The sequence below is a fragment of the Coregonus lavaretus genome, assembly GCF_964263955.1.
Source record: "Coregonus lavaretus genome assembly, chromosome: 18".
NCBI classification, from domain to species: domain Eukaryota; kingdom Metazoa; phylum Chordata; class Actinopteri; order Salmoniformes; family Salmonidae; genus Coregonus; species Coregonus lavaretus.
The window spans coordinates 21,578,054-21,594,060 of record NC_140005.1 but is presented as its reverse complement, the minus strand read 5'-3'; the positions used below and the strand labels follow the sequence as shown (position 1 = coordinate 21,594,060).

Genomic DNA, 16,007 nt, shown 5'->3' with positions numbered 1-16,007 from the left:
AATAAATGCTGAAATAAATCATTCTCTCTACAATTATTCTGACATTTCACATTCTTAAAATAAAGTGGTGATCCTAACTGACCTAAGACAGGGAATCTTTACAAGGATTACATGTCAGGAATTGTGAAAAACTGAGTTTAAATGTATTTGGCTAAGGTGTATGTAAACTTCCGACTTCATCAGAAATAAACTGCATTAGCACATAGACATCAACTCAGATATCGACACAAGATGCACACAAAATGCATTGGCGGTGGAAAAACACACACAAATATTGTACACAGTACACACACACATCAACAACGGACATGAACAAAATACTCCCTCGGGCTCCCAAACACCTCGGAGGTGAGAGCTTGCCAATGTATTGCTACTTTTCTTGGTCCATCACTGCCAGGAAGCAAATGAATGGCTGCCCTGCTCTTTCATCCAGGAGCAGTTTCCAATATTCAATCTCTTTAGTGAGAGCGTGTTCCTCCACTGAGCTCTACTGGTGCTGAGGCTGTAGCTCCTATCAGCTAACCCCCTCAGGCAGTCTAGCCTGCCCTCCAGGATCCACACAGACAGGCCATCTCTAACCCTGCCCACCCCTGGTATGGAAGGCACAGTACAGTACAGTACAGTACAGTACAGTACAGTACAGTACCAAGCCGCATCCTCCACTTTACCCTACAGAGACCAAGGTTCAGTACAGTAGCTGCTGACTGTCATTACAGTACAGTGCCCCACCTACCATTGACAAAGACAGCGAAGCGCAGGAAGGAGAGGTAGCGCTCGCCCTCAATGGGGTTCCAACCGATGTCAGGGTAACCTTTGTCCAGCAGCATGGGACAGCTCTGGAGCCCACAGCCTGCTAGGTACGTCACCACCTGCAACACACAACCAGGACACAACCAGGACACAACCAGGACACAACCAAGACAAGCTTAGTAACAGACACATGGACTGAGGATACTCTGAAACACATCGACACAAAACACCAATTCTAATGCACACACACCAACTCACACACATCCAATAGAGACAGCATCACCTACCTTATCCAGGTCGGGCTCCTCCAGGGCCAAGGCCAGGCCGTTGTTGTCCATCACAGAAGAGGCAGCCACGTCTAGAGGAGTGGAGCCCCTCATGGCTGGGGATGCTACATAGGATCCAATTAAAGTTGTTACTTTCTCACAGGTATTTACAACAATTCTGGTGTTCAGAGAATGATTCTCCATTCCACTAAGTCAGAGGTACTTCTAATTGAGATGGGAGGTAGTGGGAGTAACCTAAAGCCAACAGCAGGGGGCAGCATTACACTCTCATGACGAACCAGGACCAGACTCTGATTGGACTGTCAAACTGTTAATCTGTCAACAGCTGAGTGATACTGATCTAAACCAACGTTTCCAGCTCCTATTTGTAGCATTTACTCATACCTTCTATTGTTTCATCTTTGTTTTCATAAACAGAAATGATTGGTTCAGGCTAAAATCACACTCAAAGGCTTTGTCCAATATACTGTAGGTGCAATAATGTATAATGTATATGGGTCGAGAAGACTACATTGTCCCTTGCCTTTGGACTATTCTCTGTGTGTGTGTGTGTGTGTGTGTGTGTGTGTGTGTGTGTGAGTGTGTGTGAGAGAGTTAATCCAGGAGAGAACCACTCTCTCTTTCTCTCTGCCACAGCAGGGTGTTCAAAGAGTGACTGTGACACAACCTCTCCTGTACGATGACTCACCCTCTCCCCTGATGAATTCTCAACACGACCAACTGACCAACCACACACACTCACGCACGCACGCGCACACACACACACACACACACACACACACACACACACACACACACACACACACACACACACACACACACACACACACACACACACACACACACACACACACACACACACCTAATCTCAGGTGTGTGTCTAATGTTTGCAGACTCACAGCTCAAGGACCTAACGTGAGGCCCCATTTAAATTATGGTCCATAACAATGAGAACAGCGTCAGAGATGCCGTCACACCCAGTGTAACTAGAGTATGAGCCAGTCGTTCCAATAGGAAGTAAGAGACGCTGGATATAGCATGTTATTTTCCTATGTCAGAGACTCTCCATCAACTCAGGGGTGTAGTGTACTGAGCATGTGATTCCCATCAACCCCTAGCAAGTGTACCCCCAGCCCCAGCTCTACCAGGAGCAGTCTACCCCCAGGCCCAGCTCTACCAGGAGCAGTCTACCCCCAGCCCCAGCTCTACCAGGAGCAGTCTACCCCCAGGCCCAGCTCTACCAGGTGCAGTCTACCCCCAGCCCCAGCTCTACCAGGAGCAGTCAACCCCCAGCCCCAGCTCTACCAGGAGCAGTCTACCCCCAGGCCCAGCTCTACCAGGTGCAGTCTACCCCCAGCCCCAGCTCTACCAGGAGCAGTCTACCCCCAGCCCCAGCTCTACCAGGAGCAGTCTACCCCCAGCCCCAGCTCTACCAGGAGCAGTCTACCCCCAGCCCCAGCTCTACCAGGAGCCGTCAACCCCCAGCCCCAGCTCTACCAGGAGCAGTCTACCCCCAGGCCCAGCTCTACCAGGTGCAGTCTACCCCCAGCCCCAGCTCTACCAGGAGCAGTCTACCCCCAGCCCCAGCTCTACCAGGAGCAGTCTACCCCCAGCCCCAGCTCTACCAGGAGCAGTCTACCCCCAGCCCCAGCTCTACCAGGAGCAGTCTACCCCCAGCCCCAGCTCTACAAGGAGCAGTCTACCCCCAGGCCCAGCTCTACCAGGAGCAGTCTACCCCCAGCCCCAGCTCTACCAGGAGCAGTCTACCCCCAGCCCCAGCTCTACAAGGAGCAGTCTACCCCCAGGCCCAGCTCTACCAGGAGCAGTCTACCCCCAGGCCCAGCTCTACCAGGAGCAGTCTACCCCCAGGCCCAGCTCTATCAGGAGCAGTCTACCCCCAGGCCCAGCTCTATCAGGAGCAGTGTACCTCCAGGCCCAGCTCTACCAGGAGCAGTGTACATCCAGGCCCAGCTCTACCAGGAGAAGTATGTCCCCAGGCCCAGCTCTACCAGGAGCAGTGTACCCCCAGCCCCAGCTCTACCAGGAACAGTCTACCCCCAGGCCCAGCTCTACCAGGAGCAGTGTACCCCCAGGCCCAGCTCTACCAGGAGCAGTGTACCCCCAGGCCCAGCTCTACCAGGAGCAGTGTACCCCCAGCCCCAGCTCTACCAGGAGCAGTGTACCCCCAAGCCCAGCTCTACCAGGAGCAATTTACCCCCAGGCCCAGCTCTACCAGGAGCAGTATACTTACCCAGGCCCACGCTGCTGTTCTCCAGAAGGTAGCTGAGGTGGTCAAACATGGCCTTCTGGTTCTGACGACTGATCCTGCAGAAGTAACACAGGAAGCGACAGCAGCTGGCCACCATCTTGGGGAAAGCTATCTCCTGAGAGGAAAACACAGGGACTAGGGTTAATGAGGCACAACCTGTACAACTAGCACTATAAAACTGAGACTCAGCTGACATTCTGACGGCTATGCATATTATTAGTAGATCAAACTTAAAACTAGTAGTAGTTAAACTGTTGAAAATAAAAGACCTGAAAGATAAACACAAGCTTAACTCATGTGATCATCAAAAAGAGACAGACAGACAGGCAGGCAGACAGGAGGGTACAGTTACAGTATCACTTTATTCTGGGCTTGTGTTGGGTCTAGTGACTATTTGGCTTCCTCAAGGCGTGTTGCTATAAATCCCCTTCACTAATGAATGCCTAAAAAGGCCTGCCATGCCATGCCATGCCGACCCCCCTCTGTCCTCCCTCCATCCCCGGCTCGGGCTCTATACCCCAGTGTCATGGTAGAGAGCCGTCAGCCTGGGAGAATAACCACCTGCTGTGGTGTATTTATTACTGCCCTCCCCTCCTTTCCCAAACACACACTCAGCCTCCCTTCTACATGCAGTACAGCCTCCCTTGCCTTGGTTTATATCACATACACATTGGAGCTCTGGAAAACCAGTTTTTCACATCCTGCATACAACCAATATTTATTCTCAAGTTTGTTTATTAAAGTAATTCCCTGTGATTGGCCATAGTGTTGTGTTATGCTGCATCTGACGCCTACCCAGTAGCCACACAGTGCTACTTGAATCTCTCATCAACAACTGTCATGGATGCTGTGATACACCAGAGTCTCCTCTATCATCAGTAGCAGTACTGAACTGTACCTGGGACTTGCCTCCTCCCAGCACGTTGACCATCACCTCCATCACCGTCTCATGCATGCCTAGAACACGCATCAGGTTGGGGTGCTGGTAGAATATCTTATTGTTCATGATGTCACTGGATGGAAATACAAAACACAGAATACTCAGAACAGGTCAAATAATACTTGGAACAGTGATCGGGATCATAATTGTATCTGAAATTAACAAAAGCCTTGGTACTTTAAAGTTCCCTGGTTATCAGACTATGTATGTTCGTGCAGTAGACTGTGTCACTGACATGTAACCTACCCCAGTCCGTCGATCATGAGTTTCTCTTCCTCCTTGCCCATGCGTACGGACAACAGTGATCTGATCTGACCCAGAGAGGCCAGCAGGTTGATGGTGTCCTGTATAGAGGCAGCACTGATAGTGTAGCTTTTCCTCATGGCCCGGAGCAGCTCTCCAATGCTGTCATACTGTCTCCTCAGCAGGCTGAACATCACTCTAACCAGCTCCGGGTCCTGGATGTGGCACTCCTGAGCCCAGCTCACCATGGTCTGGGAGATCAACTCCTTCAGGTTGGCTAGAGACCAGGGAACAGACAGCAGAACCTAGTTATCTCCCACTCTTTACACGGTTAGGATATGTACTGCATAGCCACACTTTTTGTAACCTTTGTCATATAGTGGTATAGTAAGAAGTCATAACATAATAGTGGTAAAAACAAGACCAGTCTACGGTAGTACAGTAGATGGAACTAGTGTGTGGGAAATGAGCCTTTTCAAAGAGACTTGTAGGTAATGTTCCCTCTAAGCGCAGTAGCCGCGAGACTGCCTCCCCAGGACTGCCGCGCAGAAATATCATCCCACAGAGAGAAGCATGAGATTGAACTTCACTCAACTTTCTAGAACAGTGGCCACCAACCGGTCGATCGCGATCGACTGGTTGATCTCCAACGCATTCCTAGTTGATCGCCAAACATTTCTGTAAAAAACCCAACGATAAAGCCTTCTGTTCCTATTTTTTTTTATTTGTCTCGTGCTGTAGGTGCATCCGATTCAGCTGCCCTGAGCGCCGTGTAGGCCAACTGTTGCCATTTTCAACCATTTCATGTGTCTGAAGGTACAAACGCTGCATTCCAGGCGGGCCCAGAGAGCAAATCAAGTGCACTATAGGCCTACCTCTGGCCAATTGGATGGCTCAGATGATCGTGTCTGCAGTAACGTAACAGGCATAAAAGAAAGCTACAGCAAAGTTGATACTGTGAGATTTCAAAACTTTTAAAACCATGACTAGAGAGAGACTGTCAACGACTACAGCAAAAATATGCTGTTTTTATGAGTTCATGTTTAAGTCCTGTCTCAGCACTGTCACCACCTTGTATTCAACAAATGCGCCTTCTTCCTACAACAAGCACTGCAGCAGTAATGAATTAGTAGCAAAGTGTATCTATAGGCTTGCGTTGTTGTTATTATTAGCGGCTTGGGTCTTTTTTTAAATCAAGGAATATTTCACTTTCTCTGTTCATAGGAGTAACAACATGAATTTGTGCATGGCAGACGGTGTGCCTTTTTGGTCAGTAGTATCAGTGGAGGAAAGGGAGAGCGGGGGGAGAGAGCAGCAGATAGAGGGTCCGCCTCTCAATATCCCTCCGCTGAGACTGACCATCAGATGCAGGCACCATCAACCCAGAAAAAGAAAAAGAAAAAGCAAATTATTTAAATGTATTCTCACTCAGCTGTGCTTCACAAGTAATACAACAATGGATCTATTACCGGTGTGATCATATAGCCTACCTCAAACTTTGAAATATAATGTCAAACAACGTCCCAAACAACAATGCATTGGCATGGCAATTCAAGCAAAGACAATATGCGGTGATAATGTATTGGGCCTATAGCTTACTGCACAAACCTCATTGCTACAGTACTGTTTTCAATTGGTTAATGTTGCATAAGCTTACGTTTTTTAAGTCATGTAAAAAAAAAACCCTGAGCGGTAGATCTCGGCTTGCATTTTGACTTAATGTCACGCCCTGGCTCTGGGGACTATTAAATGTTGAGCCAGGGTGTGGATTTTCTATTGTTTAGTTTTCTAGGTTTGTGTTCTAGTTCATGTATATCTATGTTGGCCAGGGTGGTTCCCAATCAGTGGCAGCTGTAGCTTGTTGTCTCTGATTGGGGACCATACTTAGGCAGCCTGTTTGGCACTGTTATTTTGTGGGATCTTGATCCGTAAGGTTTGTTGTTTAACCTAGGACTTCACGTATCGTTTGCTTTGTTGTTTTGGTTCGTGTTGTACATTTAATAAAGTATGTACGCCTATCACGCTGCGCCTTGGTCCGCTTCATCTTATAACGATCGTGACAGAAGATCCCACCTCGACTGGATCAAGCAGCGTGACGAGGAGAGAGGATGGACCTGGGAGGAGATGAGTGAGAGTCTGGCAAGAGGGATGGAGGCCATGAGCACGGGGGAGAGAAAAGCCCCAAAAAAATTTAGGGGGGGGCTCACGCCGTGGACGACGAGGCAGCGGGAGGCCGCGATAGAGCGGTTCAGCAGGTTGGCAGAGGAGGCCGCCAGGTTACGGGGGCTACTGGTCACGAGGGAGAAGGATAGTGTGGAGGCACGGCGAGAGGAACTGAGTAGGCAGCAGAGGGAGCGGAGGTTTATGAGGAAACCCAGTCCCTCTCCTCGCACCAAGCAAGTGGTGTGTGTCACCAGTCCGGTCCGGCCCGTTCCTGATTCCCGCACAAGGCCAGTGGTGTGTGTTCCCAGTACGGTCAGGCCCGTTCCTGCTCCCCGCACTAAGCCTGTGGTGCGCGTCGCCAGCCCGGTCCGGCCTGTTCCTGCTCCCCGCATCAAGCCAGTGGTGCGCGTCGTCAGCCCGGTCCGGCCTGTTCCTGCTCCCCGCACCAAGCCGATGGTGCGCGTCGTCAGTCCAGTCCGGCCCGTTCCTGCTCCCCGCACCAAGCCAGTGGTGCGCGTCGCCAGCCCGGTCCGGCTGTTCCTGCTCCCCGCACCAAGCCAATGGTGCGCGTCGTCAGCCCGGTCCGGCCCGTTCCTGCTCCCCGCACCAAGCCAGTGGTGCGCGTCGTCAGCCCGGTCCGGCCCGTTCCTGCTCCCCGCACCAAGCCAATGGTGCGCGTCGTCAGCCCGGTCCGGGCCGTTCCTGCTCCCCGCACCAAGCCAGTGGTGCGCGTCGTCAGTCCGGCACGGTCCGTGCCTGTTCCACCGGTGCCTGGTCCGGCACCGGTCAGCTGCTCCACCCCGGAGCCAGAGCAATCCGCTCCACCGGTGTTCAGTCCAGCTCCGGCCAGCGGGGCCGGTCCAGACCAGGGGCGCTACGGGGGGGGTAGAGAGAGAGGGGTGGTCACGCCCGGAGCCGGATCCGCTGCCGAGGCGGAATGCCCACCCGGCCCCTACCCTCTTGTGTTTGGTTGGCGCGGTCGCAGTCCGTGCCTTTGGGGGGGGGGGGGGTACTGTCACGCCCTGGCTCTGGGGACTATTAAATGTTGAGCCAGGGTGTGGATTTTCTATTGTTTAGTTTTCTAGGTTTGTGTTCTAGTTCATGTATATCTATGTTGGCCAGGGTGGTTCCCAATCAGAGGCAGCTGTAGCTTGTTGTCTCTGATTGGGGACCATACTTAGGCAGCCTGTTTGGCACTGTTATTTTGTGGGATCTTGATCCGTAAGGTTTGTTGTTTAACCTAGGACTTCACGTATCGTTTGCTTTGTTGTTTTGGTTCGTGTTGTACATTTAATAAAGTATGTACGCCTATCACGCTGCGCCTTGGTCCGCTTCATCTTATAACGATCGTGACACTTAAAGTGATCTTGACAAGGAAAAGGTTAGTGACCACTGTTCTAGTGTTTTCCCTGTTAACACTATCAACGTTTCCCTTTACTGTGGCAATTGTGATCGAATCAATGCAATATTAGCCACTTTCAATGCAACATATCGGAACAAAACAAACTATGCAAGAGATTTTGTTGTAGGCAGAACACATCGGAGCAGGACTCTATTGCATTGACACGTACTACTCAGCCCGTACTCTACACAGACTGGTGCGGCATAAACAATCAGAGCTGCAGTAGGCTTATATGCAAATAAACCATTTGCCATATATGGATCTGTGCCATTTACTTTGAACTGGACTGTGTTTACAGCATGAGCGGTCGTGAGTAGATGTGCTTGTTTTGAGATCAAAGCGAGAGCTGCATGTAGCCACGTGTGCACATTTTGTTCATATCCTTTGCTAGTTAGTGAGTTATTAGCCCAGTTATAGATAATTTGTAGTCAGCAATAGGGGAGTTATAGCTTCCTACAAGAGCACAAAACGTGCTATACATTTCTAGACATCTTTGAAAAGCGAGTAAGGTAAAGAGCTTTTTGTTTTTGTTTTAAAGGGGCATTTTGAGACAGGCTTGAATAAGCTAAGTAGCCAATAGGCAGAGGGTAGTATAATTTGTCTGATTCTCTGTAATAATGGTATGAGAATAAAAATGCATTTTATTTTGTAAAGTGGTTTCTTGCATCAAACAACACAACAACATTTTCAGTCACCTTCTTGTCTGAAGGACAAGTGGATAAACAGGTTAATGTCAAGCCCTGCATGTTGTTGTTTTTTTGTCAAAAGTCACATGGAATGTAGGCCTACATTGAACACCACGCATTGGCTGCTACTGTAGGATGAATGATAGAACAGCTATTTCCATGTTAAAATATTATGGGATGCATTTTCTCCATTGTTTTTGATGGTAGGCCACTCTGGTAGGCCTACATTATGATCAAATAGCCACAGTAGCCTACATGGCCACTGTTAAAACTGTAACTTAAAGCGGGTACAGCCTCAGTGTTCACAGTAAACGCGAGCTGGAAGATGCACAGAATTTTCACAATGTTCAAGTTTGCAATCAGCAGACCTGAAATCTGCTCAGTGCTGAAAAAAATTAGAGGGAACATTGCTTGTAGGTATACATATTGATGGCAAAGTGCCTGCGTGTCATTATGTACACAGAACAGAACAGAGAATGACCCTCTCCACCTATAGAGGTCGCCTGAGAGACAGAGCGGGGCGCTTCAGACCCTTCAGTAGCAGCCCTGCACTGCTCACAAAGCCCTATCACACTGCTGTTAAAGAGACTGCACTTGACTAGCTGATCCTACTTGTCACCATGCAAGAGTGATAAAAGGGAAGTCATTCAAAGACTCAATTCAGAACCTGGCTAAGTGATGCAAATAAGACCTTGAATTAGATGCAGCTCTCTCTCTCTCTTTCTTCCTGCCTTAACAAGGCTCCAGTCAGCTAAAAGCAGAACTCTGTCTATGCATCACACAGCATCAAGTCTCTTCTCAAAAGAAAAGGTAATGAATTGTGTGAGCAATGTCAATGTCATTGTTTTCCGTGATTTGTAAAGAAACTTTTGCTAGTTCATTCATTAAAAGACAATAGCACATTCTCAGTGGAGCGGAATCGAAGCTTTATTATGTAAAAATGTGACTCACTGGGAGAGTAAGAGGTATTAATAGTACTGTACCATATTCTGCTGCCTCTCCTGGACAACTGAGTCTTTTGTTTGCTCATATGAAGGGAACCCTTAAGGCTTCATTAAAACCAGATCAATATGCCTGTGGCGGTTTATAGTGGTGGTGGTGGTGTGTGTGTGTGCGTGTGTGTGTGTGTGTGTGTGTGTGCGTGTGTGTGTGTGTGTGTGTGTGTCTGTCTTCCAAGGTTAGGTAGCCTCGCCAGAGGGAGAACAGTAACCAATTCAGAGCCGTGGGGAAGGGACAATTTACATGCAATCAATAACAGTTGTTTTAAAGCAGAGCAATCAGAAGGCTGTGTTTTTAGGTCTCTGTTTCTGCTGGTTGGTTGATTGGCTTGGCTTGTACTCCACAGAGTAAAACTCTCAACACTGGGCTGTCAATCATCACTGTCGGGGGGCAGGGGTGGGGCAACAGAATGCCTCAGTCAGCAGTAACCAATCCCAGCACCAGTGGGACATGGCAGAGCAAGAAGAGCAGGCGTTCTCCTAAACCAGTAACAACATTTCTCTTTCTCCAGCTACACAGAGCATAACGCCTCTCTCTCATCACATACAGACACGTACGCATCTCAGCTGCCAGGAATGACAAAACCTCTGATGAACGAACGCCGGCAGGCCCAGTGGAGCGAAACTCCTCACTATCTCACACCACAGCTCACACTACAGCTCACACTACAGCTCACACCACAGCTCACACCACAACTCACACTACAGCTCACACCACAGCTCACACTACAGCTCACACTACAGCTCACACCACAGCTCACACCACAACTCACACTACAGCTCACACCACAACTCACACCACAGCTCATACCACAACTCACACTACAGCTCACACCACAGCTCACACCACAGCTCACACTACAGCTCACACCACAGCTCACACTACAGCTCACACTACAGCTCACACTACAACTCAGACTACAGCTCACACTACAGCTCACACTACAGCTCACACCACAGCTCACACCACAACTCACACTACAGCTCACACCACAACTCACACTACAGCTCACACTACAGCTCACACTACAGCTCACACTACAGCTCACACTACAGCTCACACTACAGCTTACACTATAGCTCACACCACAGCTCACACCACAGCTCACACTACAGCTCACACCACAGCTCACACTACAACTCACACTACAGCTCACACTACAGCTCACACTACAGCTCACACCACAGCTCACACCACAACTCACACTACAGCTCACACTACAACTCACACCACAGCTCATACCACAACTCACACTACAGCTCACACCACAGCTCACACCACAGCTTACACTATAGCTCACACCACAGCTCACACCACAGCTCACACTACAGCTCACACCACAGCTCACACTACAACTCACACTACAGCTCACACTACAGCTCACACTACAGCTCACACCACAGCTCACACCACAACTCACACTACAGCTCACACTACAACTCACACCACAGCTCATACCACAACTCACACTACAGCTCACACCACAGCTCACACCACAGCTCACACTACAGCTCACACCACAGCTCACACTACAGCTCACACTACAGCTCACACTACAACTCACACTACAGCTCACACTACAGCTCACACTACAGCTCACACCACAGCTCACACCACAACTCACACTACAGCTCACACCACAACTCACACTACAGCTCACACTACAGCTCACACTACAGCTCACACTACAGCTCACACTACAGCTCACACTACAGCTTACACTATAGCTCACACCACAGCTCACACCACAGCTCACACTACAGCTCACACCACAGCTCACACTACAACTCACACTACAGCTCACACTACAGCTCACACCACAGCTCACACTACAGCTCACACTACAGCTCACACCACAGCTCACACCACAGCTCACACTACAGCTCACACCACAGCTCACACTACAGCTCACACCACAGCTCACACTACAGCTCACACCACAACTCACACTACAGCTCACACTACAGCTCACACTACAGCTCACACTACAGCTCACACTACAGCTCATACCACAGCTCACACCACAGCTCACACTACAGCTCACACCACAGCTCACACTACAGCTCACACTACAGCTCACACTACAGCTCATACCACAGCTCACACCACAGCTCACACCACAACTCACACTACAGCTCACACCACAACTCACACCACAGCTCACACTACAGCTCACACCACAGCTCACACCACAACTCACACTACAGCTCACACTACAGCTCACACCACAGCTCACACCACAGCTCACACCACAACTCACACTACAGCTCACACTACAGCTCATACCACAGCTCACACCACAGCTCACACCACAACTCACACTACAGCTCACACTACAGCTCACACCACAGCTCACACTACAGCTCACACCACAGCTCACACTACAGCTCACACCACAGCTCACACCACAACTCACACTACAACTCACACTACAGCTCACACTACAGCTCACACTACAGCTCATACCACAGCTCACACCACAGCTCACACCACAACTCACACTACAGCTCACACTACAGCTCACACCAGAGCTCACACTACAGCTCACACCACAGCTCACACCACAACTCACACCACAACTCACACTACAGCTCACACTACAGCTCACACCACAGCTCAACCTACAGCTCACACCACAGCTCACACTACAGTTCACAGAGCCTGAATCGACAGTAAGCAAATCATTTAGCACCAATAAATGAATGTGTCAGATAATACTAAGTCAGGGAGTTTGGTGGACTTCAGGGCCCCTGCTGTATTCCCAGGGTCCCATGGGGGAGATTATATGACAGGGGACCCTGGGGAGGGGGGCGGGAGGGGGCACTCTCACGTAGCAGTAAATAAGGCTTTTATGTGCCCCACTATTGACCAGGAGCACACCAATTAGAGGGGCTTGCATTGCTGCGTTGCTACAGTACCTGGGGGAGAGAAACAGGTGTAGGGACGGGGGCTGCAGAGGGCCCATAAAACGCCTGGCTAAATGTAATTGGACCCTTCAGCGATGAGGACAGGGGCGCTGCAGAGGAGAGCTTGGGTCAATGCTGAATTAGGCCTTTCTGTGGGCTGGGGTGGGGGGGGGGGGGGGGGGGGGGGTAGAGTATCTGGTAGGAGATGATTAGTGGGACTTCTCCAAAACAACACCTCTGGGCATTTTGGAAGTTCTATCAAGAGGAAACAGAGAGAGTGGTCTATACACTGAAGTAGATGTATCCGATCACTGCAGTGCACCGTTTCCTTTATTCATGCTTCAGCTTCTTCTCCACTCCCTCCTCCACACTCCTAATTCATTCAGAGGTAATAGAAGTAGCAGTGGAACCCTGTACCCAGTCTGCCGTTACACAGCACAGTTAGAATCAATCATGTCTGAAGAAAACAGCCAACATGGGCAAAAAAAAAAGCCAAACAAGTATTTTAGTAGAAATACACAACGTCTATTTTCATGTCCTCTCTCTTGTGAGATCAATAGTGGAATCTCATAAGGTCCACATCGGGGTCAGTCTAACAGTCTGGGGACAGATTGCCTTTCACTCTCTGCATTCACTGGTGCATATTCCAGCCCAAATTTACCCTCCGCAATTTGGGCACTTGTCCATGCAAGCAGCACTCTTATTATAGGCAGTGTGGTGTACCCATGTTGGTTTGGGGTCAGGAAGAGTGCAAACATGTTTTCCTTTGACTGAAAACTTTATTTACTGATCTCAACTGCAATTGTAGCCCATCCTGGATACATATCACAGGAGGCTGCTGAGGGAAGGACGGCTCACAATAATGGCTGAAACGGAGCGAATGGAATGATATCAACCACGTGTTTGATGTATTTGATCCATTCCACCTATTCCGCTCCAGCCATTACCACAAGCCCATCCTCCCTAATTAAGGTGACACCAACCTCCTGTGCTGGATACAGAGAGGCTGCTGAACTCAAGAGAGACTTTCATTTTATTGATTTGTTTATTGTCTTAATAAAATGCCATTTAGCAGACGCTTTTATCCAAAGCGACTTACAGTCATGTGTGCATACATTTTTACGTATGGGTGGTCCCGGGGATCGAACCCACTACCCTGGCGTTACAAGCGCCATGCTCTACCAATTGAGCTACAGAGGACCACAAGTGGAAAAAGGTTTCAATAAAATTTGTAGAACTGTTCTGATAATATAAAGGATTCTGCTATAGTGAAACAGTGTTGTTACAGTGGTTTGTCCTGAAGGACAGGGAGGGAGGAAAGTGATTAACGGCCAATCAGTGAATTCATTAGTAGCCTCTGACATTGCATTGTACTTTAAGAGTGCCTGTATGTGTGTGTCTGTGTGTGTAAGATCAGGATGAAGAAGCCTGAGTTAACTCAGTGCAGTGTTTTTCTCCTCTCTCTGCAGAAGAGCAGGAGGACTGAGTGAAGATGCCCCACACTGCCAAGCGGAGCAGCCAATCCTCTACTGGCTCTGTTTTCCCATAATAACATTGAAAAAGACATTGAAATGGAAATGGCTGCAACTGGGTGTCTGTGCTACATGCCAGACAAATGGAACAGGGCTTGTGTGCCAGCATCACTACTCAGCTGCTACCCTGGTCCTTTCAATTTTCCCATCCACCTATGTTAGCCAAAGAGAGTAAACAATGACTTGTTCTGGATAAAAATAGGATAACCTTCAACAAGGAGTCCATTAGGAACACATGTTATTACTGAGAGACTGTATTATATTCAGGGACTACAGGAATGAGGTGGATTTCAGAGTCACCAGTTCATGTTTGCTGGCTCTGACATAGTTATAGAAATAATAGTAATAGTCTTACAGGGCGCTTGTTGTTCCTGCTCTGTGGGCTCCTCTTCAGTCTTCAGAGGTTGACCTTTGATCTTGTAGACCAGGGCCAGCAGACGACCTTTAATAGACGTGTCCTGCTCCTCATCATCCTCCTCCATAGGGATTCCTACACAAACACACAGCACAGAAATAAAACCAATATCCCACTCCTGGACAAATATTGTTTCCTAGGGGTCAATCTAGCAACATATGTCAGGCGTATCACAGGTTTTCTTTTGCTACTGTTATTTTTTCCTCTGTGTCTTTCCTTTTTATTTCCCTGCAGTCACCATTCTAAGGTGCTGCTTTAGGTCAGAGTAGTGCAGCATGACTGTAGAATACATTACATTGGTATAGTATCCCCCCAGGACAAACTCTTTAATTATTTAGCAAAACATTCAGACGGCATAGCAATCTGGAGAGGCAGTGAACTATAAGACATCTGCAGATATAGAGAAGCCTTCCATTTTGCAGAGAAACACACAGGAAGCTCTAATACAATATCCCCCAGTAACTTGTTGTGTATGTTTTCTCCAGGCCTACTTGGACAAGCATTGTGTCCACTTTGCTGTAAGTAATTACATCTGCAATGCTGGCATTTTTGTTTTCAATTAATTCCACAGATCATCTCTACGGTATCATTTTCCCCCTCAGGCCATGTGATCTCCAGGTCCAGAATGGTCATATAAAGCCTGATGGCGTTCTTTACCACAGTGCAGCCGCAGCTCGTTGTGGAAGTCATAGAGCTCCTCCTGAATGTCTTCTGGACACGGGCAGTCCTCCCCCGTACTGAAGTTCAACAGCATGTTAATCTGAAACACACATAGACTGTCATTTAGACCACATAAATGTAGTATACAATGGCCCTACACACTTTATACATAGATAGCAGTAGCAAGTCTGACAAAGCTTGTGTGCAGTGATAGAGATTGAAGGAGCCAGGTATAAAGTCATTATAGTTTGTGAAAAGTGCTGAAGTGAGCAGGGAGCTGTGACCCTGAAGTACTGTGGATGAGATGAGGGAATGAGGTGTCCTTCCCTCCTGTCTGGCAGGGCCGGGGGGGATGGGTCGTAAAGAGCCCTGGTAAACCTGAAGTGACAATGACACAGCAGACAGGGATGGATTCCCATAGCCTTGAGGCTGGGCAGCGAAGGGACATGCTCAAATGAAAGATATTTGGGGAGCTGATAGACTGTTATAGAGCTGGTCACTAAGCCTCTCAGTCACTCCGGGCCAGCTGTGCTCTCTACAAATGAAAGAACCCAATGACACAAAACCAAAGGGAAAAAGAGGAAATCAATTACCCATGAATGTGGAAAAATGACTGAACACTCCCATAACTCCCCCCAAATACTCTCTTTTTAGTTTAGAGTGGAGAGGCGGACAGAGGGCCACTTGGAGGTTTATGAGAACAATGTGCCCTTGTTGCAGTGTGTATGTGTGCACACGCTCGCTTAGGAGCAGCA

General features: G+C 48.8%; 1 protein-coding gene across 1 annotated transcript in view; it reads right to left on the bottom strand.

Moving 5' to 3' along the window:
* The window catches only part of LOC311145349 (ryanodine receptor 3-like), a gene marked incomplete at its 5' end in the record, with an annotated part of 137,627 nt that overhangs the window by 39,171 nt on the left and 82,449 nt on the right, over positions 1–16,007 (bottom strand). The window contains 7 exons of the mRNA XM_084181575.1: positions 734–869; positions 1,038–1,141; positions 3,289–3,418; positions 4,205–4,319; positions 4,493–4,766; positions 14,533–14,667; positions 15,250–15,352. Coding sequence (XP_084037701.1) covers positions 734–869; positions 1,038–1,141; positions 3,289–3,418; positions 4,205–4,319; positions 4,493–4,766; positions 14,533–14,667; positions 15,250–15,352 — 997 coding nt within the window. The remainder of the gene's footprint in view (positions 1–733; positions 870–1,037; positions 1,142–3,288; positions 3,419–4,204; positions 4,320–4,492; positions 4,767–14,532; positions 14,668–15,249; positions 15,353–16,007) is intronic.